We start from the raw sequence: 22,928 nt of genomic DNA, 5'->3' as shown, positions 1-22,928 counted from the left end.
AGTTGCTGATAGTATCTTCGCCGTGAGAGCCTCTACGGTTGCAATTAGATAGAGTGCTGGGAGAGAAGGGTAAGAAGCAAGACACGGCACTAGGGCCCAGAAATAAGGGCTAGACCTCCTCGAAGGTCTTTATTGCAATAGAATAATCTTTGTACACCTGGCTCTTGAAAGAGCATAGAATTTAGTACAATTCTGAATGAATCTGGGAGGCTTAGGGCCTTCTTTTCTAAACTTGGCCTAGCAAAAAGCTAGGGCCTGCTTTCTAAAAGCTACTTTTACAAAATCCAAGCTTTTAGTCTTTTTGCCCCCTTGTCTTTACTTTTTGAGCCTTGTGGGACCTTCTTTTTACACTTGTCTCCCCACTCTTGGGTCCTTTTTGCACTCTCTTAGGTCCTACACATGGCACAAACAAATTCCAACACTTTAACCCATTAGAGGTTAGCGAAATGCATGCATTCCTAGTTCTTGGACTCTTTCTAGTCCCTTGTGAGCATCCCCACAGTTCTCTTTTTACCAATACAGGGCAAAAGTAAAACAATAAAACTTATTCTTGGTTAACCAACTTCACCATTCTTTGACCTAAGTCAATTCTAATAAAGATTACTCTTTATTTTCTTAGGAGAAGTCCCAAATGGTGACATCCCCTCGGCTTCTAAACAGTTGTCCTCAAGTGAAAAGCTTCTTGATACAACTGTAAAACTTGAGGATACTCTAAGAAAAATTCCTAATCTACCCACTTGGCATCAAGTGCCGAATAATTCTTAAACTTGACAAGGTATCTATGGATAGCCTTGCATTTGGGTCCTTTCTTCTCTGTATGGTATACAATTTGTTCTAGTTGGAGGATCTCCTCCCATTTCTTCCGCCTCAAGTGGCTCTTCTTGAATTGGTTCTGTGGGTTCTGGTCCTTAATACTTCTTTAGAAGACTCACATGAAAAGCATTGTGAATGTTCAAAGTCTCAAGCAACTCTAGTCGAAAAGCGACTTCATTTATGGCCTCACTTAACTCTGAATGGTCCATAATACCTAGGAGACAACTTTGGGTATACTTTCTCTTTTCCTTTAATCTTTCTGTGTCATGCTTTTTAAAACTTTAGTAAGACCCGGTCTCCTTCTTGGAGATTTATCTTCCTCCGGTGCTTGTTTGTTGCCTTCTTTTGCTTTTGTTGAGATCTTTCAATTGCTATCCGTACTTGAAAGAAAGTTGTATCTAAGTCTCGGACATACTGGTCGGCTGCAAATCTCTCGTCCTTTGTTCTAAAGATAGGTGGTAGAATCACCTTTCCATAAATAACTTCGAATGGGGCTTTTCATGTTGAGAAGATCCAATACCGTGGAATTGGCATTCTCAAATTGTATGTCTGACTGAGGAAGCTTGGTCCCCATATTATCAAATAATGCTTTCCACAATAAACTAGTCATCCTGGGGTCTCGATCACTAACAATCGACTTAGGCATCCCATGGTGCTTGAAGATCTGTGCCAAAAACAATCGGGCCATGTGATCTGCCTTAATAGTTTTTCTTACTGGAATGAAATGGGACTGCTTGTTGAACCTATCAATGATGGTCCATACCCCATCATTCCCGTATCTGGATCTAGGAAGATCAAAGATGAAATCCATGGCGATGCTTTCCCATGGTCCCTGCGGTATGGGCAGCAGCATGAGAAGTCATGGGGTCTTGTGCCTATCATACTTTACCTTTCGGCACGTAAGACATTCAGTTACAAACTTGTGAATGTCTTTTTGCATCCCTTGGCCAAAAGAAATATCTCTCAATGGCCTATGTAGTAGACAAAATACCTCGATGTCCTACATAAAGGAGGAGCATGACATTCTTCCAAAATTTTGGCTCGCATGTCTTGGGTCACCCAAAGATGATCATCTTTCATGAGAAATCCGTCTTTCAATGTCTACTGGCTGAATGATACCGCAAGCTGAATATTTCTCATGGTCTCTCCGAAATATGGATCCTATAAATAAAGCTCTTTCATGGCCTCCAAGTCTCGGTGATATGCTATGGTGACATTATTCACTTTAGACCTTCTAGATAAAGCATCCACAACCCTGTTCCGAGCTCCTGAGGTATTAAAAATCTGAAAATGAAATATGGACAGAAAACTTGCCCACTTCATTTGCTTTTTGGAGATCTTGGTCTGAGTCAAAAAATACTTGAGACTCTGGTGGCCGGTCTTGACTGTAAAGTCAGCTTCCAAATATTTAAAGCATGAATAACTTCTAGCATCTCTTTCTCATAAACACCCAAAAGCATGTCGGCATCACGCAGCCTCCTGCTTTCATAAGCTATAACCAGACCTTCTTGATGGAGGGCAGCTCCCACACACTCTCCACATGCATCGCACTCCACATCAAACGGTTTCTGTAAATCTGGAACAATGAGAATAGGCTCAGTCGTTAGCTTTTCTTTGAGAGCATTAAAAGCTGTCCTTTGTCCTTCTCCCCACCTGAAAACTACATTTTTATTGGTCAAGTCATGTAAGGGGGCTGCTATATCAGCAAAGTGTCGGATGAAGCGTCTGTAATAGGAACAAAGCCCAAGAAAGCTATGTACTTCATGTACTGAGATGAGCTCTGGCTATTCTTGTATAGCTTTAATCTTGGCTGGATCCATCCTAATCCCGTCGGAAATAATGTGTCCAAGTTATGAATCTCGTCAAGAAAGAATTCACTTTTTTTGGCATTAATATAAAGTTTACGATTTTTGAGTTCCTGAAATACAGTAGCCAAGAGCTCTTTGTGCTCTTCTTTTGTCTTAGAAAAGACCAAAATATCATCAAAGAAAGTGCCTGTTAAGTGCTTGTAGGATCTGAAAATTCTGTCCATCATATGATTGAAAGTGGCTAGTGCATTGGTGAGCAAAAGGCATCACCAAAAACTCATAAAATCCGAAAAGCTGTCTTATGGACATCTTGCGGGTGGATCCTTATCTGATGATATCCACTTTTTAAATCAATACGGCTGAAAATCGTGGCCCCTTTCAGTCTGTCCAAAATATCATCTATGCAAGGGATTAAACCTGTTCTTGGCTGTCATTTTATTAAGAGCTCTATAATCCACACACATACGATAAGAGCCATCCTTCTTTTGAACTAAGAGCACTGGTGAGCAAAAGGGTGAGGAACTGGCCCTGATAAGTCCTTTGGAGAGAAAATCCTGTACCTGTGCCATAATCTCTTCAGCCTGGGCAGCGCCGCTCACATGATAAGGTGGTTGATTCAGGGGCTCACTTCCTAGAAGGAGCTCTATAACATGATCTTCAAGTCATTCTGGAGGAAGCTCTCCTGGTAGAGAATCGGAAAAACAATCTTTGAAAGATTCTAGGAACTAAGATTTTTCTTTTTCTGAAGGACTTATTCCCACTTTGAAAGATTCTAGGAACTGAAATTGCAGACTTTAATGATTTAGCAATGGAAACACTTGACACAGCTGGAATGGTCTCGCCATTTCCCTTGGCCAAAATCTTGTGTTGCTTATTCTTGCTTTAGAATTAAGAACTATCTCCTTTCTATGGAACCACGGCATACCCAAAATAGCATCATAATGCTTGAGTGGTGAAACATAAAACTCTTCGTGGTCTACATAGTCCTCTACATGAATTCTGAGCTTTCCAATCAAACGTGTGACTTTGATTGGATCCCCTTCAAAAACATGCTTTGCATCCAAAGATAAAAAGAATTAAGGCATTTTGATCTCTTACTTTACCCCGCGCGAGGCAAAGTTCTTGGTTTCCTTTTTTAAAGTTCTTGGTTTCCTGGTTCTGTGGTTCTGCCCAACATATCTGGGACTCCTCCCGCCACAAGCTTTGGCAGTTCTCTTGGTGTTTTCTGCTCCCTTGGACCCACAGGGCTTTCGGGGCACTAGGCAGCCATATGCCCTTCTAATCCACAGTGGAAACACTTACTCTCCTTTCGGAAGGTTTCAATCTGTTCAAGAGTAAACTTTGACTTCCCTTTGAAGGGCTTGAATGGGCCCCTCGACTTTTGAGGCTGAAAACTCTTTAAACCTTGGGTTGGTGCCACAACCCTCTTGCTAGTATCCACACCCTTTCCTTTTTCTGCCATAGTGTGAAGGAGGTCTTCCCTTAACAATTCAACCACGAAGGCTGAATGCATCAAATCTCGGAGCTTCGTCTTCTCTTCCTGCCATCAAGTACCCAATGATATCTCCACACGATTCTGGAACAGCATCTATTTGAAATAGTGTGGCATCTGATAAGTCGTCTTCTACTCCAGTGGCTTCTTCTCCTGACTTGACACGAGACATGTGATCTGCAATGTAGTGTTGGGCACGTTTGCGGACCACTATTTTGAAGTTGAATTCTTGAAGCAAGAGGAGCCATCTGGTTATTCTTCTTGTTGTACACGGACGGTTCACAAGATGGGTGTGGCTCTTGGTTGTATGGTTCAACCACTAGACTAGGGTATGGGCCAAAATATAATAAAAATATAGAAGCTATACGCATGTTTCTGCAAAACCCACGTCTGCAAGCTTGCAATGAGTTCCATTGGTCCGTGAACCCACCTGCGGATGATGCTCCATCCTTTTCGCAAACCGTCCGACTGGTCTGTTTGCCCGCGCCTGTGGATGATGGTGTTCCGTCTGCCTACGCCTGCACGTATGTATTCCGTCTGCTTTGCCTGCCGCCTTAAAATGTTTCATCTGCGGGATTTTTGATATGTGCCTGCAATCGGTGCGATTTTCAAGGTCTCCCGATATGCGCATGTCGGACGTCTTTACCAAGGTCTGCGGAGCGTTGCTACCAAGGAAAGTAGCAAAACCACCCTCTGATACCACTGTAACCTGACGCTGGAAAATCCGCACACTTCTTGAGATACATGTTGGAGCTATGGTAGAGTGCTGGGAGAGAAGGGTAAGGAGCAAGACACAGCACTAGGGCCCATAAATAAGGACTAGACCCCCCCCCAAGATCTTTCTTACAATAAAAATAATCTTTGTACACCTGGCTCTTGAAAGAGCATAGAACTTAGTACAATTCTGAATGAATCTAGGAGGCCTAGGGCCTTCTTTTATACTCTTGGCCTAGCAAAAAGCTAGGACCTACTTTCTAAACGCTACTTTTACAAAAGCCAAGCTTTTAGTCTTTTTCCTTCTAACTCTGGTACTCTGGAGCTTTTGGGCGCCTTTTAATCTTGTGGGCCCTCCTTTTAATGAGGTGCCCCCTTGTCTTTACTTTTTGAGCCACTGTTGGGTCCTTTTTGCACTCTCTTAGGTCCTCCACATGGCACAAACAAATTCCAACACTTTAACCCATTAGAGGCTAGCGAAATGCATGCATTCCCAGTTCTTGGACTATTTCTAGTCCCTTGTGGGCATCCCACAATTCTCCTTTTACCAACGCAAGTCAAAAGTAAAACAATAAAACTTATTCTTGGTTAATCAACTTCACCATTCTTTGACCAAAGTCGATTCTAATAAAGATTACTCTTTATTTTCTTCAGAGAAGTCCCAAACTGTGACAACCACAACAGCACCAGCTATGAAGATCGCCTCTTAGGATGATCAATTTCTAGTAATCACAGGCGCTAGCCCTGTCGCCATCGGGGCAATTTTATAGCAAGAGGATAGGTCTGTGACATATTACGGCAGAAAGCTCAACAATTCCAAAAAGAACTATTCAGTTTATGATAGAGAGCTCCTCGGTGTCATCCAAGTATTAAAACATTGGAAGCCTTTGCTCTACGAATGGACTTTCACGGTCAAGACAGATCACCAAGCCGTTAAATGGCTTCACACAATGCCTAGTTCACAATGGAGTGATCGGTAGCAACCGTGGAGCCAGATATTCCAGCAGTTTGAGGGAATCATCGAGTATGTCCCCGGCAAAAACAACCCCGTTGCCAACACTCTCAGTCGAAAAGGCTCAGTCCAGACCATTAAGAAGGCCACTGTGCTTGAAATCCAAGAAAAGGACCTTGAAAGTATGAAGGCACAGTACGCGGATTCAACAGAGTTTGGCACACATTATCAATTAGCCACGACCATTGCTCTAGGCCATTACTCGGTAGAGGACTGTTGGCTTTTCTATAAGAAAAGATTATGTGTACTCAAAGACGAATGGCAATTACTTCTTCATGATGCCCATGACACCCTCACAGGTGGTCATCAAGGTATCAATGGTACTTTGGAGAAGTAAAAGCGCTATTTCTAATGGCCAAAGAAGTGGAAGGATGTATACAGCTCATTGCCAATACCCGACAGTCCTTCCCAGGACATAGGTATGGACTTCGTGGGACCACTTCCTGTGAGTAGAGAGTGAGTGAAAGAGAGCAAGAGAGAGTGAGAGCTGGAAGCTTGGAAGCTGAAAGCTTAGTTGCAATAGAAGAGTGTGTAGTACAACACAATGAAAGAAAGATAAGGTTTTGTCCTAGTGACAAAACCTTAGTAGTCACTAACCATAGTTAGTGAACTAACTGCGGTTAGGGGGAAAAACCTCTTAAAGAGGAAAAAGTGCCCCTAACTAGCTTATTATATTACATTGGTCACTGCTGAATTATATCTATAATTCTAACACCCCCCTGCAGTGCCAATGTCATGTACAAGGCTGATCAATCACCAAACGGATATAAGTTCAGGGCAATGCGAAATGCCTCAAACTTTTCACGTGGTAGTGCTTTGGTGAAAATATCTGCAACGTTGTCATGTGTGGACACAAAGATCATACTGATCTCTCCTGCATGCAACTTCTCTCTGACGTAGTGATAATGAACCTCGATGTGTTTCGTGCGAGCATGAAACACTGGATTCTTTGCCACTGCAATGGCACTCTGACTATCAGTGAGACTTGGAGAGGGACCCTCCAAAGACAGATGAAGATCAGCAAATAGACGTCGCAGCCAGACACATTCAACTGTTGTTGTGAAAGCTGCCCTGTACTCAGTTTCACATGATGAGGTAGCCACTGTAGATTGTTTCTTGCTCAACCATGAAATGCAAGATTTACCCAAAAAGAAACAATTGCCACTAGTGGACTGCCTAGTGTCATAATCACCAGCCCAATCTGAATCACTGTAGGCATGCATCTGCAAGTCACCCCCCCTGGGAAATAGTAAGCCCAAAAGACTTTGTGCCCTGCAAATAACGGAAGATGCGCTTAACTGCCTGCCAATGCATAGTTTTTGGGCTGTGCATGTACCTGCTCACCTGAGATACTGCAAACTGAATATCAGGTCTAGTGTTGCAGAGATATATGAGGCATCCAACAACCTGACTGTAAAGTGTGGCATCAACTGATTCTCTTGCATCATGCATTGTGAGTTTCAGCCCCGGCTCCATAGGAGTGGCTATGGGCTTACACTCTTGCATGTTAAATTTGTCCAAGAGTTTCTGAACATACTTGGACTGAGACATAACAGTGCCACGTCTCTCATAGAGAACTAGATCCCCAAATAAAAGTGAAGCAGCCCCAAATCTGACATGTCAAAGTTGGTCTGCAAATCAGCTTTGAAATCTGCAATTTTTTCTTCATTGGACTGTATGAGCAGTAAGTCATCGACATAAAGAAGGATGAGTAATATTTCCCCCCCATCCATCTTGATGTAGAGGGTGCTCTCAGTAGGACTATTGTGCAGCCCCTTGCTGGTCAAAAAGGCATGTATCTTGGCATACCATGCACGAGGGGCCTGTTTCAGCCCATATAAAGCTTTGTTGAGCTTGCATACTTGAAGTGCATTTGCTGTAATTTCAAAGCCGGAGGTGGTTTGACATACACCTCTTCCAACAAGTCCCCATTTAAGAAGGCTGTTTTTATGTCCAACTTATGAACATTCCACTCAAAATGTGCAGCCATTGCAATTACTGATCGGATGGTGGTCATCCGGGATGTAGGAGCAAATGTCTCCTCATAATCTATGCCCTTTTTCTGAGCATAGCCTTTAGCAACCAGCCTGGCCTTATATCTGTCAATGGAGCCATCTCGCTTCCGTTTGACTTTAAATACCCATCGTGTGCCAATGGCATGTTTACCCTGTGGCAAGTCCACAACATCCCAAGTCTGATTTTTTGCAATGGACTGCAACTCATCGTGCATGGCATTCATCCAATGCACATTATCCTTTGCCTCTTCAAATGTGGCAGGCTCCTCCTCATCAAGGAGAGTACCTGCATATGCTGATTCCACTGAATTAGCACCTTCCATCTACCTTGCTGCACTGCGAGTCCTGCTAGATAACGGAGCATCAAGTTTACTCTCCCTGAGAGTCTGTAACAGCCAGTTTGGGACTGTTTTTGCTGCATGTATGTCTGCAATTTCTTGCTGCACCACCTGTTCCACTGCCTGTGGAGGGGGCAAGACATCCTGTGGTGGAACTGAAGCATCTGGAGGTTGCTGTAAATTCTGATTTGGATCAGAAAAATCAGCGGGGGAACCCAAAGCAATGGGTAGCAACCCCTCAAAGACATCCTCTGAAGACGAAGGCATTTGAAATTCAGCCTGAGTGTGAGCTGAATTTTCAGAAAATATCACATCTCTACTTACTATGATTTTGCGTGTAGCAGGATTGTAGAGACGGTACCCCTTGCTTTCTGCACTGTATCCAACAAATATGCATTTGATGGCTTTATCTGACAATTTGTGTCTAAATTCAACTGGCACATGTGCATAAGCAAGGCATCCAAAGACGCGGAAGTGATCCACTGAAGGCTTCTTGTCATTCCAGACCTCAAAAGGAGTTTTTGTTTTTAAAGCCTTAGTGGGAGCCCTGTTCAAAATGTAATTGGCACACATCAAACCCTCTAGCCAGAATTTATGAGGCATGTGTTTGCTTTTCAGCATACATCTGTCCATCTCCATGAGGGTTCTATTTTTCCTCTCAACTTTGCCATTTTGCTGAGGGGTCAGCCTGACTGTGAGCTGATGCACAATACCCTTGCCCTTGAGAAAAGCATCAAATTCTGCAGATAGGTATTCCCCACCTCTATCCGTGCCCAATGTCTGTATCTTGAGTCGGTTTCATTTTCAACCATGGCTGAAAAGTGTTTAAACACCGTGAACACTTCAGATTTCTTTTTCAGCCCATAAACCCAAGTAAAATTGGAGTAGTTATCAATAAATGAAGTAGAGATGACCACCCAACGACGGAGTCCTCATGGGACCACACACATCACTGTGTATAAGCTGCAATTTGCGGACAGCTTTAACTGAACCATCCTTCTTGAAGGGGAATCTACCTAAAATGCACCCTTCATAGGCATGTGGAGGAGGTATCTCAAGAGGTGGCAATGCATCAACCATTGAAAACTTCTGAAGTGTCATCAAGCTGTTGTAATGCATGTGGCCATATCTGGCATGCCATAATTCTGCATTTTGCATGGCAGCTGTAGGGGTAGAAACTGCCAGAGCATGGGCTGCTCTTTTCTCAAAAATATCAAGCTGAAAAAGCCCACGCAGCAGAGTACCAGATAACCTTAAGGCATAGTCAGCTTCCCTGTCTCTAACAGCACATTTGTCATCCTCAAAGATGACCTGAAATCCTCCTCTGTTAAGAGTGGACACTGAAAGGAGATTTTTGGTTATGCCAGGCACATATAAGACATCTGAAAGTCTGAAAATTGAGCCATCAATGGCAGTGAGCTCAACCTCTCCTGTGCCACGTACTGAATATGATGAGTTGTTGGCACAAGTGACTTTCTTACCAACGGGAGGTGGATGCAAGGAAGTAAAAAGACACTTCCTAGAAGTGATGTGCTTGGATGCACCGCTGTCAAAATACCATGTGTTGTATCATCACTGCAAGAGGCTGTACTATCCCGAGCATCTAGAACAGCCAACCTAGAATCTGAAATGCAAGATAAAAAGGCATAATCCTGTCCAACAAAGTTGGCTGCAGCATCCCCACTGTCAGATGCATGAGGGGCTGAATCTGAAACAGCCATACCTGAGCTGTTTTTCTTTTCTTTTGCAAGCCTTTTCTTGCATTCTGCTATGTGATGACCTGGCTTTTTGCAGTAGTGACAAAAACCCTTCTTTTTGGGCTTACTTGCATCATTTTTAGCCTTTTGTGAAGGCTGTCCTGACCCACTGGAAGGCTGATTTACTGATGTCTTTGCCTGTCCCTTTGTTTTTTATTTAAATTTTGAGAGCATGGCTTGTTCACCTGCACGTGAAGCCAAATTTAAACTGGTCTGCTCTTACTGAAGCAGAAGTCCTATCAACTCATGAAAAGTGAGGGGATTTGCACCCCCCCTCAATGATAAGTTCAGCGAAGTGTGAAAGCTGAGATAAGACTCAGGAAGAGAATTCAGAGTGGTTGTAATCATCTCTGAATCAGGAATAATTTCATCTATGTTTAACAATTGCTCTCTGAGATCCTGTAGCTTTGTGAGGTGGACTGACATGGAGTCACCCTCCTCCATATGTGTATTGCTCAACTCTCTTTTCAAGAAACATACCCTTGCATCATTCCGAGCTGCATACATGCTTTCCAAGATATCCCACGCTGCCCTGGAGGTCTTACACGACCGGATATGCGGAATGATAGATCTTTTCACTGAAAGAGAGATACATGACAAAGCTAAGGCATCCCGTGAATCCCATCTCTTCTGCTCTGGAGTAGTGACTGTAGCTGCACCAACAACTTGTCCTGCAGCTACACCCTGTGCACGACCTCTTCCACCTCCTTGCTGAGGAGGGGTAGCAGGTGCAATATCTGCTGGTCGGATCTCATCCCCATTGACATAAACCCATAAATTTCTAGAAATCAGAATATTACGTACCATGAAACTCCAGAGGGAGTAGTTGGTACCATCCAGCTTGTCTTCTTGTGAAAGACCACCGAACTGGAACTCATTCTGATTTTGATGGGCCATTTCTGAGAAAAAGATTGAAGCAGATACAAAGCTGAATTCCCTTACTGGGAATGAAATGCACAACTCCCAGAAAACACAGCCAAGCACGGGCTGTAAATGCAACTTAGATTTCTGTACTTGCACTGTCAAAAATCTGTCCAAGCATCAAAAACTCTCCAAAATCTGCCAAAAGTGCTTCAAACACTCCAAGAAAGGCAGTATGAGCTGAATACTCCAAAAAATGCTCTCCCAACACAAAAGCCCCAATTTGTGGCTTGAAATTGCAACCAGAAAGGGGTAAAATTACTAAAAGCCCCAAATCTGCAATTTTTGAACAAAAGCCCCAAATTTCAGACTAGATCTGCAGATCTGTCCGAAAAAGCCCCAAATTTTAGACAAAATCTGCAATTTTTGCTCCAAATGTAGCTCTGAAACTACACAATGATTGCAATGTCTGCAATATACAAAATGCCCCATATGTACTCCCAAACAACTGAACCAAACTATGGTTTTCTGCAAGATGTGCCTGCCAAAGAACACCTGTGGCTGAAGGAAACCCGTGCAAATCTGCAAATACAGATCTGCAAGTACAGATTGTACGGATGAACAGATTGTTGCCACACGTGGTACTGAAGGACTGCACGCAGATCTATAGAAGGTACAGTTGGTACGATAAGTACGGACTGTACTGTACGGTACGTACGAACTGTACGGCAGGTACGGAAATGACAGCACAGATACGGGAGCAATCTGTACGGAAGTTGCAACGCAAGTACGGCGATCTGTACGGCGCTGTACGAAAGTTGTACGGCGACTGTACGCGAGTTGTACGGAGATAGTACTAGAGTTGTACGGCGACTGCACGCGAGTTGTACGGATGCAATACGTCGCGATTCCGTACAGTCGTACGGACTGTACGGACGAGTTGAAGCAGGTTGTAGCTTGAGGCAAAGGGCTGGAACTGAAGGGAGCAGGGAGCTCGAAGCTCTTGAACCTGCTCTGATACCAAATGTGAGTAGAGAGTGAGGGAAAGAGAGCAAGAGAGAGTGAGAGCTGGAAGTTTGGAAGCTGAAAGCTTAGTTGCAATAGAAGAGTGTGTAGTACAACACAATGAAAGAAAGATAAGGTTTTGTCCTAGTGACAAAACCTTAGTAGTCACTAACCATAGTTAGTGAACTAATTGCGGTTAGGGGGAAAAACCTCTTAAAGAGGGAAAAGTGCCCCTAACTAGCTTATTATATTACATTGGTCACTGCTGAATTATATATATAATTCTAACACTTCCAACATCCGCAAGTACGCGTAACACTTAATGTCTTACTAGTGTTTGTCGCTTTAAATACTGTATGCTTATTCTCTGCACAGACGGCCAATGCTAAAGATGTAGCTCGTTTGTTCATAAAGTATTGGTATCCCATTGGAGGGTTGCCAAGGACCATCACATCCGACACGGACTCCAAATTCACGTCAATTTTTTTGCGAGCCTTGCTTAATAATTTTGGTACTAAGCTGCAGATGTCCAGCGCTTTCCATCCGCAATCAAATGGAGAGATGGAAAAATATAATGGTATGGCGTTTGATATTTTAAAATCTTATTGTCGTGATGCTCAGGGAAAGTGGGAGCAGTTTCTTCCACTTGTGCGGGCCATTTTGAACGATATCTATTCTTCAAGCATTGGTCACACACCTTATCAAGCAACGTTTGGACGGCAGTTTACACCACTCCTCACCTGGATGGTGTCTCGATCTCTTAAAGCCAACAAAACCACCGAATCCATGGCAGAGATTACGGAGTCCGTGAAAACCCGCATCGCCAAAGCTCAAGCATCATACACGCGCTAGGCTAACAAATCCAAACGAGATGTCCAGTATAATTATCAAGCAAAGATTGAAGCAAGTGGGTAAGCAATGTCCTAAGCTGTCTTTCAAGAGCATTGGACCACTGCCTATCATTCAAAAGATCAATGATGTCTCAATGAGGTTATGCCTTCCGAACAGTTGGACTATGCACAATGTGTTCCATGTAGCTTGGTTGAAGCCGTTTTTTGGACCTCCTCTTACCGAGATTTTCGACGAGCAGCAACCTGAAGTTCTTGATAAAGCCAAAGTTTTGCAGCCAGAGCAAATCCTTCTTCATAAATTCAAGCACGGGTCAGGACGCAGGACCCGGGAGTTTTACACCAAGTTCCGTGATCGAGGTACCCATGAAGCAATGTGGTTGGATGAAGATTTTTTCCACGAGTTCCCACAAATTTTGGCGGACTACTCGGAAGAAATGAGCCTATTGCCAAGCTAAGGAGGGAATGTCACATGCACCCCTGCACTTGGGTGCAATGACACACTAGCTTCATCGACAAGTGCGTAATAGTTTCCTAATAGGAGATTTCGTCGTATGTTGTGACCCCTTTGTGAGCCCTTGTCTCGGACAGTCAGGCACAAGCTACGTAAGTCAGTCTCTTAGCCTTAGGTCAAGTCAGACAGATCAATCCTTGTTCACTAGTACCCACTAGAGAACACTAGGGTAGTGTTTCCATCTTAGGTTTAGGTCTAACCTATAGTAGGAGCCCTTTTAGGGGTGGAACGAGTGAAGGCAAATGGCAGGGGAAGGGCTGCCTTTATAGGCAACCTTGCACCCCCTCCTTAGGCCACCTTTTATGGGGCCAAGGGACCAGCCAACCAGCCAAAATAACCGACTAAAAAGTGGGCCAGTTTGGGCTGGTTGGCTCAGTCCTCCAGCCCTATAAATAGGGGCCATCCATGCCTCATTTCCCATCCAGCTCCCCAGCCTTCAGCACTCCAAAACAGCTCCCCTCCAGCCTCTTGTGTGCAGCCTGAACACCTCCGGAGTTGGCCCTGATCAGCCTCAGCATTTGGCCCTCAATTCAGCCTGTTCAGAAGGTGTATATGCAGCACCACACTTGAGGATTCGGACCAGCAAACGGAGTAAGGTTAGGGTACTGTTTCGGCAGCTCTTTACAGCTTTCTTTACAGTTTTGCACAGCTCACTTCTCAGCCCTATATTTCAATCATCTCTTAGCTCTCTTAGAATCTATTGCTCCTAGCTTCCACTCTCTCACTCACGCAGTAACCTTGCATCCCGGTGAACAGCACAAGCCTCATCCTTGCCTTGCAGAAGTGCCCTACATTGTCAGTGTGGACAGCATCAAGGTCTCGGTATTGGTCGGCGTTGCCTCTCAGGTTTTTGGGTCTGCAATACGTGTGCACAGTGTACTCTTCAGAAGCTTGTTTCCATGCTCTCTCGAAGAGTGTCATTTGTATTTCTCAGTTCTTCGAGTATAAAGCAAATTCTCCCCTGATTGGGGGAGGGGGCTCTCAGTCGGTACAAGGACACAATCGGTTGTCGACTCCATTCTCTCTCTACCCTTATCTCCTTTCTCTCTCTAGGGTGCATAACGCTAATTCCTCGCTAAAGGTTTAAAGAAGATCTTGCTGTGATTACACGATCAGATTACCATTGCATGCTACATCCACTAAGGCTTCTTGAGATACTGAAGGACTTTATACTGCTGTTGACTTCTTTGAGGGCTCAATGTTCTGAATCTTTTGTCTCCTTTACATGGGCTGCATGTCCCCATGCAGCAAGAGAGGTATGCTTTAAGGAAGGAGTGGTTTTGGGGGCTGCCACTCCTCCTAGTCAACCACCTCAGTGGCTAATCTGTGTGTATTAGTCCATATTGACCAAAACGATAAAAAAGGGGAATGATATCAATAAGGTCCATGTGTCGACTTTTGACACTCACATTTTGACTCAATTGAGACAGGATTTGTCTTCTTTCGCAGCAGATCATGTGTGGCCTTGATGCTGTTTTGGGTACGCTTGCAGCCTCTTCGCTGCTACCCACCTGCATGGGAGTTCTACTTTGTTTGCTGTTGTTGTCCCAATGTTCTCTAATAGGTTACACTCTCCATGTCCCATGAACAGAACTCACAACCAGAGAGATTGCCCTAGGCCAAGCTAGACAGTTCAATGTTAGTCATGCACCACCATGCGTATTGGATGCATGTAAGAGGGTCGGGGGCAAGGCAACAAGCAGGATGAAGATAACAATGACATGGGATAGAGACAAACTAGATGAAAAGTGGGATAGGAGGATAGCAGTGAAAAAGGTCAAAAGGGGACAAAAGAAGTGTAGAATGCTCTAAAATGCCAAAGGCACAGAAAGAAGTGGAAAGCAAATAGATCCATGGACCACCAGCTCCCCTCCTAACTTGCAGCTCTTGGGTAATTTTGGCTAGAATAGGCTTGAGTTTTTTTATATTGCACTAGAACTAATAAGACACCTAATGATACATCCAAATCCTTTGCTATGCGCACACCTAAGCCCATCCTTTCTCCATAGACGAGTGTATTAGCATAGTTATGCTTTCAATGCATGCACATAATATGAAGAAACTTATGATGCATCATGTGACAAAGAATGTCGAGCATTCTTTTTTATTATTGACATTTCCTCTTACTAGCATGATCTTATGTGCCCACTGATAGCGTGCACAAGCTTAAGTACACAGTACTCCAGCATCATGCAATTTCACTCCACATAACAACCATGTACAGGAAAGTGCATGTCACTCTGTTGATATACCAAAGCCTATAGCTGCTGACATAAAGCAGAAATGAAGAATAAATAAACAGAACACACTTAACAGAAAATTACCTTCTTTGCCAAGTTAACAAGATCATCAGACGTCAGGTCTAGGGTCAGGTCTAGGCCATCCTTCAAATCATTACTACATGGGTAGTCACTATCAACCACCTCAGGCTCATCCTCTTCAGACAAATCACTCTGAACATAAACTTTTGGTTTTCTCCTTGTAGCAGTATCCTTTGAATTTGATACATACTTCTGAACGACAACCTTCGCATTTTTACCCCTGCTGCCTCTTCCCGCTCTACTTGATCTGCTATGGGATTCTTTGTGTTCATATTTTTCCTCTTTAGCTCTTTCATTCTGCCCAGTCATTTGATTTCTTTCCCCAGCTCCTACACAGGCTTCAACTTTACCTTCCCCTTCATTCAAGTCTTCTGTTGCACTCTTTTTAACCCTCTTAGTATATCCCCTTTTCGATTCCTTCTCAAAGCCCCCTGATATCCAAGAGGGCAAGACTCTTTTCTTGATAGTCTCAACTCCTCTTGAAGAAGATGAAACAGCAGGAAAATTGTCAATGGCAACTGATACAGCCACGTTTTCACTTTGAACAAACGGTTCTGTGTCTTGACTATCCGTTGGAGAACGTTGTCTCACTTCTTCCTTGCTTGCTTGGAAATCTGACAAGACTGTAGCATTGGTCGATGGTTGTGAAGCCTTGGCCACCTGACAATCATACGATCAAAACATTGTTCGGGTATGCTAAATCAAGTCCCGGACTTCAAACACAGCATAGCATCTCCTCTGATACTGACAGGAAATCAAAAAGTATATACACAAGTGTAAAAAATACTCAGAGCTTTACAGAAACATTCCAGAGAAGGCTTTTCCGAACTGCAAAGACTTCCAAGAGTACTCCTTTCATTAGGCCTCCTACAACATCTCTACTGACCTCTTTAATGCGCAAAAGCAAGAGAGCAACCACATGTTTGCACAAATCTCCCCTAGCTTGTGCTGATGCAGGACACGAACATTGGCAAACAGGCTTAGAAGGTGCCTCAGCATTTATGATGACGCTCACACTGTAGCTATCACCTTCATTTGAGCCTGCAGCCAGTATAAGTTAGTTTGAAACAGTCGACCTACCCTGAAAACTTAAGTTTTTATATGCTTGAACATGCTCGGTAAAAAGATCACACAAATGCAACGAGCATCACTAATTCAGCTATACTCTCAGATGTAGCTTCCACAAGCAAGTGGTCAAGAAAGAAACAAAAACACCTCCACCCTAAACTCAAGCTTCCATTGATATCATGCCATGCACAACCTGTCCACAGCTTAGCATGCTTCCTAGCTTCATTCCTCAACAGGAAGTTACCAGTGTGAGAAGCTTCAATGGGAAGCTGCCAAGCTGCAAGTGAAATCAGACATCACCAAGTCAGATAGTGTACCAGCTCACTTGCTCTAATTAAACTGGAGAAATATATAATAGGAAAATTTGTCCTCAGTTGTGTGAAGCCAGGGACCTCAGATCCAATTCGGCAGTGTATGCTGCTCTGTCACATCAGAGGATAATCAGCATGATTGGACCCGCTGTGTTGCCCCTCAATGCATTGGTTTAATTCACCAGCCTCAAGGAGGTTCCAAGCAGTTTTTGCTTAAAGTCTAGAACAGAATTATTTCAGATAAATTTGCTAGCAGAAATTCAGGTTTGCATTTGAGAGGGAGCACTAGAGAGTAAGAAGTGGGTAAACAGGTGTACAAGGAACACAAGGGAGAGTGAGGGACAAGCTAGTCAAGTAGTGTTAGGTTTCTTGGATGCCCTTGGTAGACCTTTGGGTGCTTCGAGTTATATGTAGTGGTCCAAATCGGAGAGAGGTCATGCTTCTTCTATGGGATCTTGGAAAGCTTATAAGACCTCCGCAAAGAAAAAATAACTAATTTGGTTAGTCATCTCAAAGGGAGTCATAGAAGAATTGCTCAGATAGATGGCAACTATCCCTTTGGAGTGGTCCACTACACATGGGGGACAGCATAGACACATTCATTGAGAGGTTGCAGTAAATCAATGGAGGAACACTTTTAGAGCTCAACCGTCAACACATGACTGTTGTTGAGTCTATTCAGCATTACCTCCGGGAATGCAGACAAGCTAGGATGATTTGGGCTGGGATTAAATGACTTATGGGCAGAATTTGTTCCTCCACTTTTCTTCATTACTTGGGGCTGGTGGTCTGGCTCTCTTTGACAAAGCCTTATATTTTCTATGGGAGTCAACTCTCCTTTTAGGCTTTCACAATTCAATGACATCTTGTAGAGCTATGTCAACTTGACATCGCATTGGTGGACACGGTGCTACTGTCACCTACCTAGCACATTTGGAGATCCAAATTCCAAAGGCTTTAGACAGCACCCAGGTCCACCCAGCTCATACCATGGCCTGCATTTAGACTGATATTGTACACAATCCAATGGCCGTTTGGTCTAGGACATAAAGGACGTTGAGATCAGCATTGGCCAAGAGGACAAATTTTCTTAGAGAGTGGAAAGGCAGTTCCCTCTCCTCCAAGTCTCTCACTAGACTCATGTGGCATTTCGCTTAGATATTTTGAGTGGCACTTCACCATTGTTTTCTCATGATGTATTGGAAACATATTGGAAACTTTCGTCTTTGTGCAGTAGTCTCTCAACTCCTTAGGCAGCCCGCAACAATATTTTTCAACCTCCTCAGTGAAAGGAACAATCCGGTAGGAGCTAACAGGCAACAAAGCCGCCCAAAATTTGCTGTTATACTCCTCTAAATTACGGCAATTATTGGAATTCAGCTCATGCCAAGCAGTCATGATAACCACTTCAAAAGTCGTGGTAAGCCACGCAACTGAAAACACCTATTTGAAACCTACCCACGTGTTTGGTGCGGTGTTTTGCATAAGCATAGTGGTCCACCATTGAAGTGCATTCCCCTTTAGAAAACTTGCAGCCCGGCGTGTTTTGGATGACTTTGTGAAATTTCCTCCTGTGTAGGCTGCGTCAAACTGCTGCAAAAAGGTCAAGGCCTTAAGTTTATCCTGCACCCCACTAAATGTATCAAATTTTACAGCTACACCAGCCTCTTTAAAGTCTTTCATCTTCCCTTAAGGTGCCAAATTATCGTATGCAAGTGCCTAGGTAGGCAAAAGGGACAGCAGCACTCACTCTATCTCCCACACTACCAGCATTGGGAAAAGCTGTGTTATTCAAACCAGCACCCATATTTTGCATATTTCCCGAAGCAAGGTTACCTGTTGCTGCTTTAGGCATACCTGTTTGCATCCCGGGGGCTGCTCCAACATGTGCATACATCATATTCTGTCCCATGGACTGTAAACTAGCCTCAAAATAACCTGGCTGCACCGGGTTTGCCATAACTCCTTGCTGTCCGGAAACCATGGACTAAAAATTATTCCCTTGAGTTGGCCCCAAAATAGCATTAGGCTGCTTCTGCTGACCATAGAGGTTTTGAGAGGGCTAATCCTGAAAACTAACATCTAGTCTCTTGTTAGCTTCAACATCCCTACCCCATCATCGGGCTTCCTTTTCTTCGGCTGCACATCAGAATTCATCATCTTCTGGAAGCAAGGATCCTGTGTGAACTACGTAAAAGCACTCATGAAACTCTGCATCTGTGCCTTGAATAATTCCACATCCTCCTCATCCGTCCGATCATCCTAATGCTCTGCAACATGCTGGGTCTCCTCTCCTGCACCCTGGTCATTGAGACATCTAGTCTTCCTCTTCCTCTCCAGTAAGGCTCACGGATCTCTCCCTATGAGACATATTTACTGAATAGTATGATCTCTTCTTTACCTAGTTTGTTGGACTTGCACCCAGCCAACCACATGCTCCCCTCTTTAAAAAGTTAGGTGGATCCCGGCAATGGAACCACTGAAACCAGCCTCAACAACGTAAAGGGTGGTAGGATCCACTTAATTACAGCATACACAATAAATTAACAAATAATTATGCACCCAAGATCAAATCACAAGGGAGCTAGAGCGCTCCTACTCAAAAACAAGGACACCGATTGGCCCTAAACGTTAGCGCCCCTTGTCATATTTATTTAACATTTATTTGAAGCCAAGCGATTGATTACAAAGGTCTCTGGGAAGCTGCACCACAGGTAAACCAACGCCCACGGACTCCCCGTCCAGCCCCCCCTGTAATTCCCTGCTCAACTTCAAACGGTGAAAGGCATCCAATCACTAGACAATCCTGTATCCTCATCCAACCAAAGCATGCAACAAAGACCCCAATAGCATTCACTATCTGTGCCACACCTGCAATTTACCAAGTGCCCAACCAGCCAGATGGCTAAACAACTGCAAGACAAAGCCCTCAACAGCCAAACTTTGGTGCAATCAATTGACAGAGCACTTCCAAACAGGTTGCCTCAATCTATAGCCTCCATGGCCACTGCCCAACAGCATAAATCAACCTTTCTTCGCACGAGGAAAGAAACCCAAACGCAATAACTAGCCAACAACCAATCAAGGGATGACAAAAGTAGGCAAAAATGTAAGAAATCCTAGATTTACTATATTTAGAAATGTGCTAAGGAACAGAAAGGAGACTGAAATAGCAGAGAACAAGGAATAATTGTATTGCTTGAGTGTCTGTAGTATATCTGTAGTGTGTGTCATCCATACAATTGGGCCTCTCTTATATAGAGAGTGAAGAGTCACACATGAAAAGGTGCGTACTCCAAAGTGTATGTGCATGAAGAGGTGTGTACCCCTTGTGAAGGGTGTGACCCTTGATGAGAGGGTACATTCTGTAAGAAATCCTAGATTTACTATATTTAGAAATGTGCTAAGGAACAAAAAGGAGACTGAAATAGCAGAGAACAAGGAATAATTGTATTGCTTGAGTGTCTGTAGTGTATCTGTAGTGTGTGGCATCCATACAATTGGGCCTCTCTGAAACCGGCCTCTAATCACTCAGAGGGCAGTGGAACTAAATCTTTAATCACTTCAGCACTTATTTACAACTCACAAAGTATATATCACAACCATTAACCATCGCATGATCACCATTTGGCATTTACCCATTTGTTCACAAACAAAACCACTGAAAAAGGGATGGAGGCTAGAATGCCCCTGCTCAACAGACATAGACAAGTGCACCCGATTGGCCCCAAACACCGTGGCGCCCCTTTCGGTATTTCTTTATATTTCACAGTGAAATGATTACAAGTTGCATCTGGGAGACCTTCCCTGCAACTGAGCACGCAGCCCCAATTCACTAAGCCTTCGCAAGGCTTTCAAGCATATAACACCATCACATAAGTGCACTTAACCCGTAGGCTCAACCCAAAGGCATTCTCTTTTCCGAGTGCAATTCCATTGGCTGTCCAGATGCAATCACACTGCACCCCAGCTGCACTCTCTTTGAGTGGTTTCCAGATGGCATTCACAAAGCTTTTCAAAGCTCCAAAATAAAATCAGCAAAGTACCCAACCAAAGAATCACTCATGTAGCTCTGCCTGGGCACCTGCGAGCCAAGAAAGAGGCGGCACACGAGGCCAACCAATAGCTTATGGCAAAAAGAAATTGCAGTAGCAAAATCACAACTCACCAAGCCCTGAAAACTCGAACCAAGTCCTCAATCGCCAAGAGGACATAGTAGCCAATGCCCAATTGCATTCTCAGCCAAAGAGGAGTGCAAAGGCATGAAGAAAGAGCATTTACAAGAGCCGACCAGCAAGAATTCCACTGAAAAATGCGAAAAGAAGCACTTCTGTCACGAAGAAGTGGGAGTTCTTGGGCTCAAAAGAAGCGTGCTTCAGAGAGGAATGCATTGAGAAGGTTTTGGAGAAGTTTCATCGCCGGAAAGTCCTAAAAAACTGAGAAAAACCAGTCAACCAGCGCGTCGGACCACTCGAAATTCAACAGAAAGCTGTAGCTTTGCAAGAGGAGAGGCCCAGGAGGCGGTAGAAGAAAAAAGGTCCTGAAAAAGCCACTTTTGCAAATTCGACCAGCAAAAGAAGTGCTCAGCTCTGCCCGTTCTACCAAACGCACGGAGGGAAAAGCATATCACTACGAAGGGGAGGCAGAGGGGAAGCCATCGGGCCAAACGGAAGTCGAGGAATCCAAACGGGTGAGGAGTTATGAAGAAAAACGGAATTCAGCTGAAGGAGGCTGAAAAACCAGTCCAAAATCTCAACAAAGGGAGAAGATGAGAGAGAAAACCACACATGTGAAGTTTAGAAGGCCCAGGAAGGTCCACGAATGGCAAAGGAGCATGTAGAAGGCACTAGAGCCACCTGGAACTCTAGGGGGCCCACTGAAGGTACATGGCCCTCTAGGGGGCCCATTAAAAATGCCACATCATCATTTCCCAACAACCACTCTTTTAATTCCTTGGAATGCCTTTGGGCCTAGGGATTAATTACGCTTATGTGCTAGGCACCATGCCGCGTTTAATTACACATTATTAAGCCCACGCTTGGACTTTTAAAACCAAAGTTGTCACGGTCTTGTAGTACATTAAAGTACCTAGAATTTCACGCCCCCGTGACATACCCCTCTCTTGAAACAGCAAACCACAGTTTGCTGCCCCAAAACACAGGAGCGAGCATGAAATATAGCATAAAAGAGTATACAAGAAAGCCGTAGCTATAGTATACAGAGACAGTGAAAATATGGCTAGGAGAGGCATGCATCCATCCATATATACTGCTCAAAATCTATGTGATCCTCAGCGATCAATAGTCAAGATGCATCAATATCATGAAGTCTCACAGCAGAAATACTGTCAGCTCAGTATCTCGGATGAAACATACAGTGTTATCAAGCGACCTCATGAAATCACAGTGAGCCCGTCTGTACTGAGGGAGTGGAGGTGCTACCCCCCTCTCGAACATCAGGTAATGCTCCAGACGCTCGCTCTGCTGAACTACCTGTAGGAGCCCGGACCGCAGTCGGCTCTAATTGGAAAGCATCAAGGTAAAGCTGCAATATCCCAGGTGAATCTGCCAGTTCACCTTCCTCCATCCATTTCGCATCAAGTGATGGGTAATTTTGAAATTTTACCAAGTAGCGACGGATAACTTTACCCTTGAGCTTTCTATCTCTGTGTGCCAGAATCTGATCTGGGACCAGAAGTTCATCCTGTTCTTCCTCTTCAGACTGCACGTCATCAGGTACATCCTCGAGAATATCTCCATGATATTGCTTTAATAAGCTCACATGAAAGGCATTATGTATCTTCCAATGCGGAGGCAACTTCAGCTTGTAAGCTACCTCATTTATCTTTTCAGAAACCTGGAAAGGACCATAGTAACGCATGTTCAGCTTTGTGTACAACCTTTCCTTGCCTTTCTTATTTTTCAGCCTTGCCTTCTGAAAACGCAGCAAAACCCAATCACCTTCTGTGAATACCAATTCCCTGCGGTGCTTATCTGCTGCTCTTTTCTGCTTGTCTTGACTTCTTTGCAAGGCATATTTGATCTTCTTGTA

General features: G+C 43.9%; 1 protein-coding gene across 1 annotated transcript in view; it reads right to left on the bottom strand.

Moving 5' to 3' along the window:
- LOC147898788 (uncharacterized) overlaps positions 1–22,928 on the bottom strand; it is a 54,028-nt gene that overhangs the window by 5,758 nt on the left and 25,342 nt on the right. Inside the window, exons 2-3 of the mRNA XM_087378757.1 lie at positions 16,385–16,539; positions 15,502–16,158 (exon numbers count right to left, since the gene is read on the bottom strand). Of these exons, the coding sequence (XP_087234883.1) occupies positions 15,502–16,158; positions 16,385–16,539 (812 nt within the window). The remainder of the gene's footprint in view (positions 1–15,501; positions 16,159–16,384; positions 16,540–22,928) is intronic.

Source organism: Dipteris shenzhenensis, chromosome 9 (genome assembly GCF_047967505.1).
Source record: "Dipteris shenzhenensis isolate YYH24624 ecotype China chromosome 9, Dip_SZ_1.0, whole genome shotgun sequence".
NCBI classification, from domain to species: domain Eukaryota; kingdom Viridiplantae; phylum Streptophyta; class Polypodiopsida; order Gleicheniales; family Dipteridaceae; genus Dipteris; species Dipteris shenzhenensis.
This window is presented reverse-complemented; position numbering and strand designations above follow the sequence as displayed.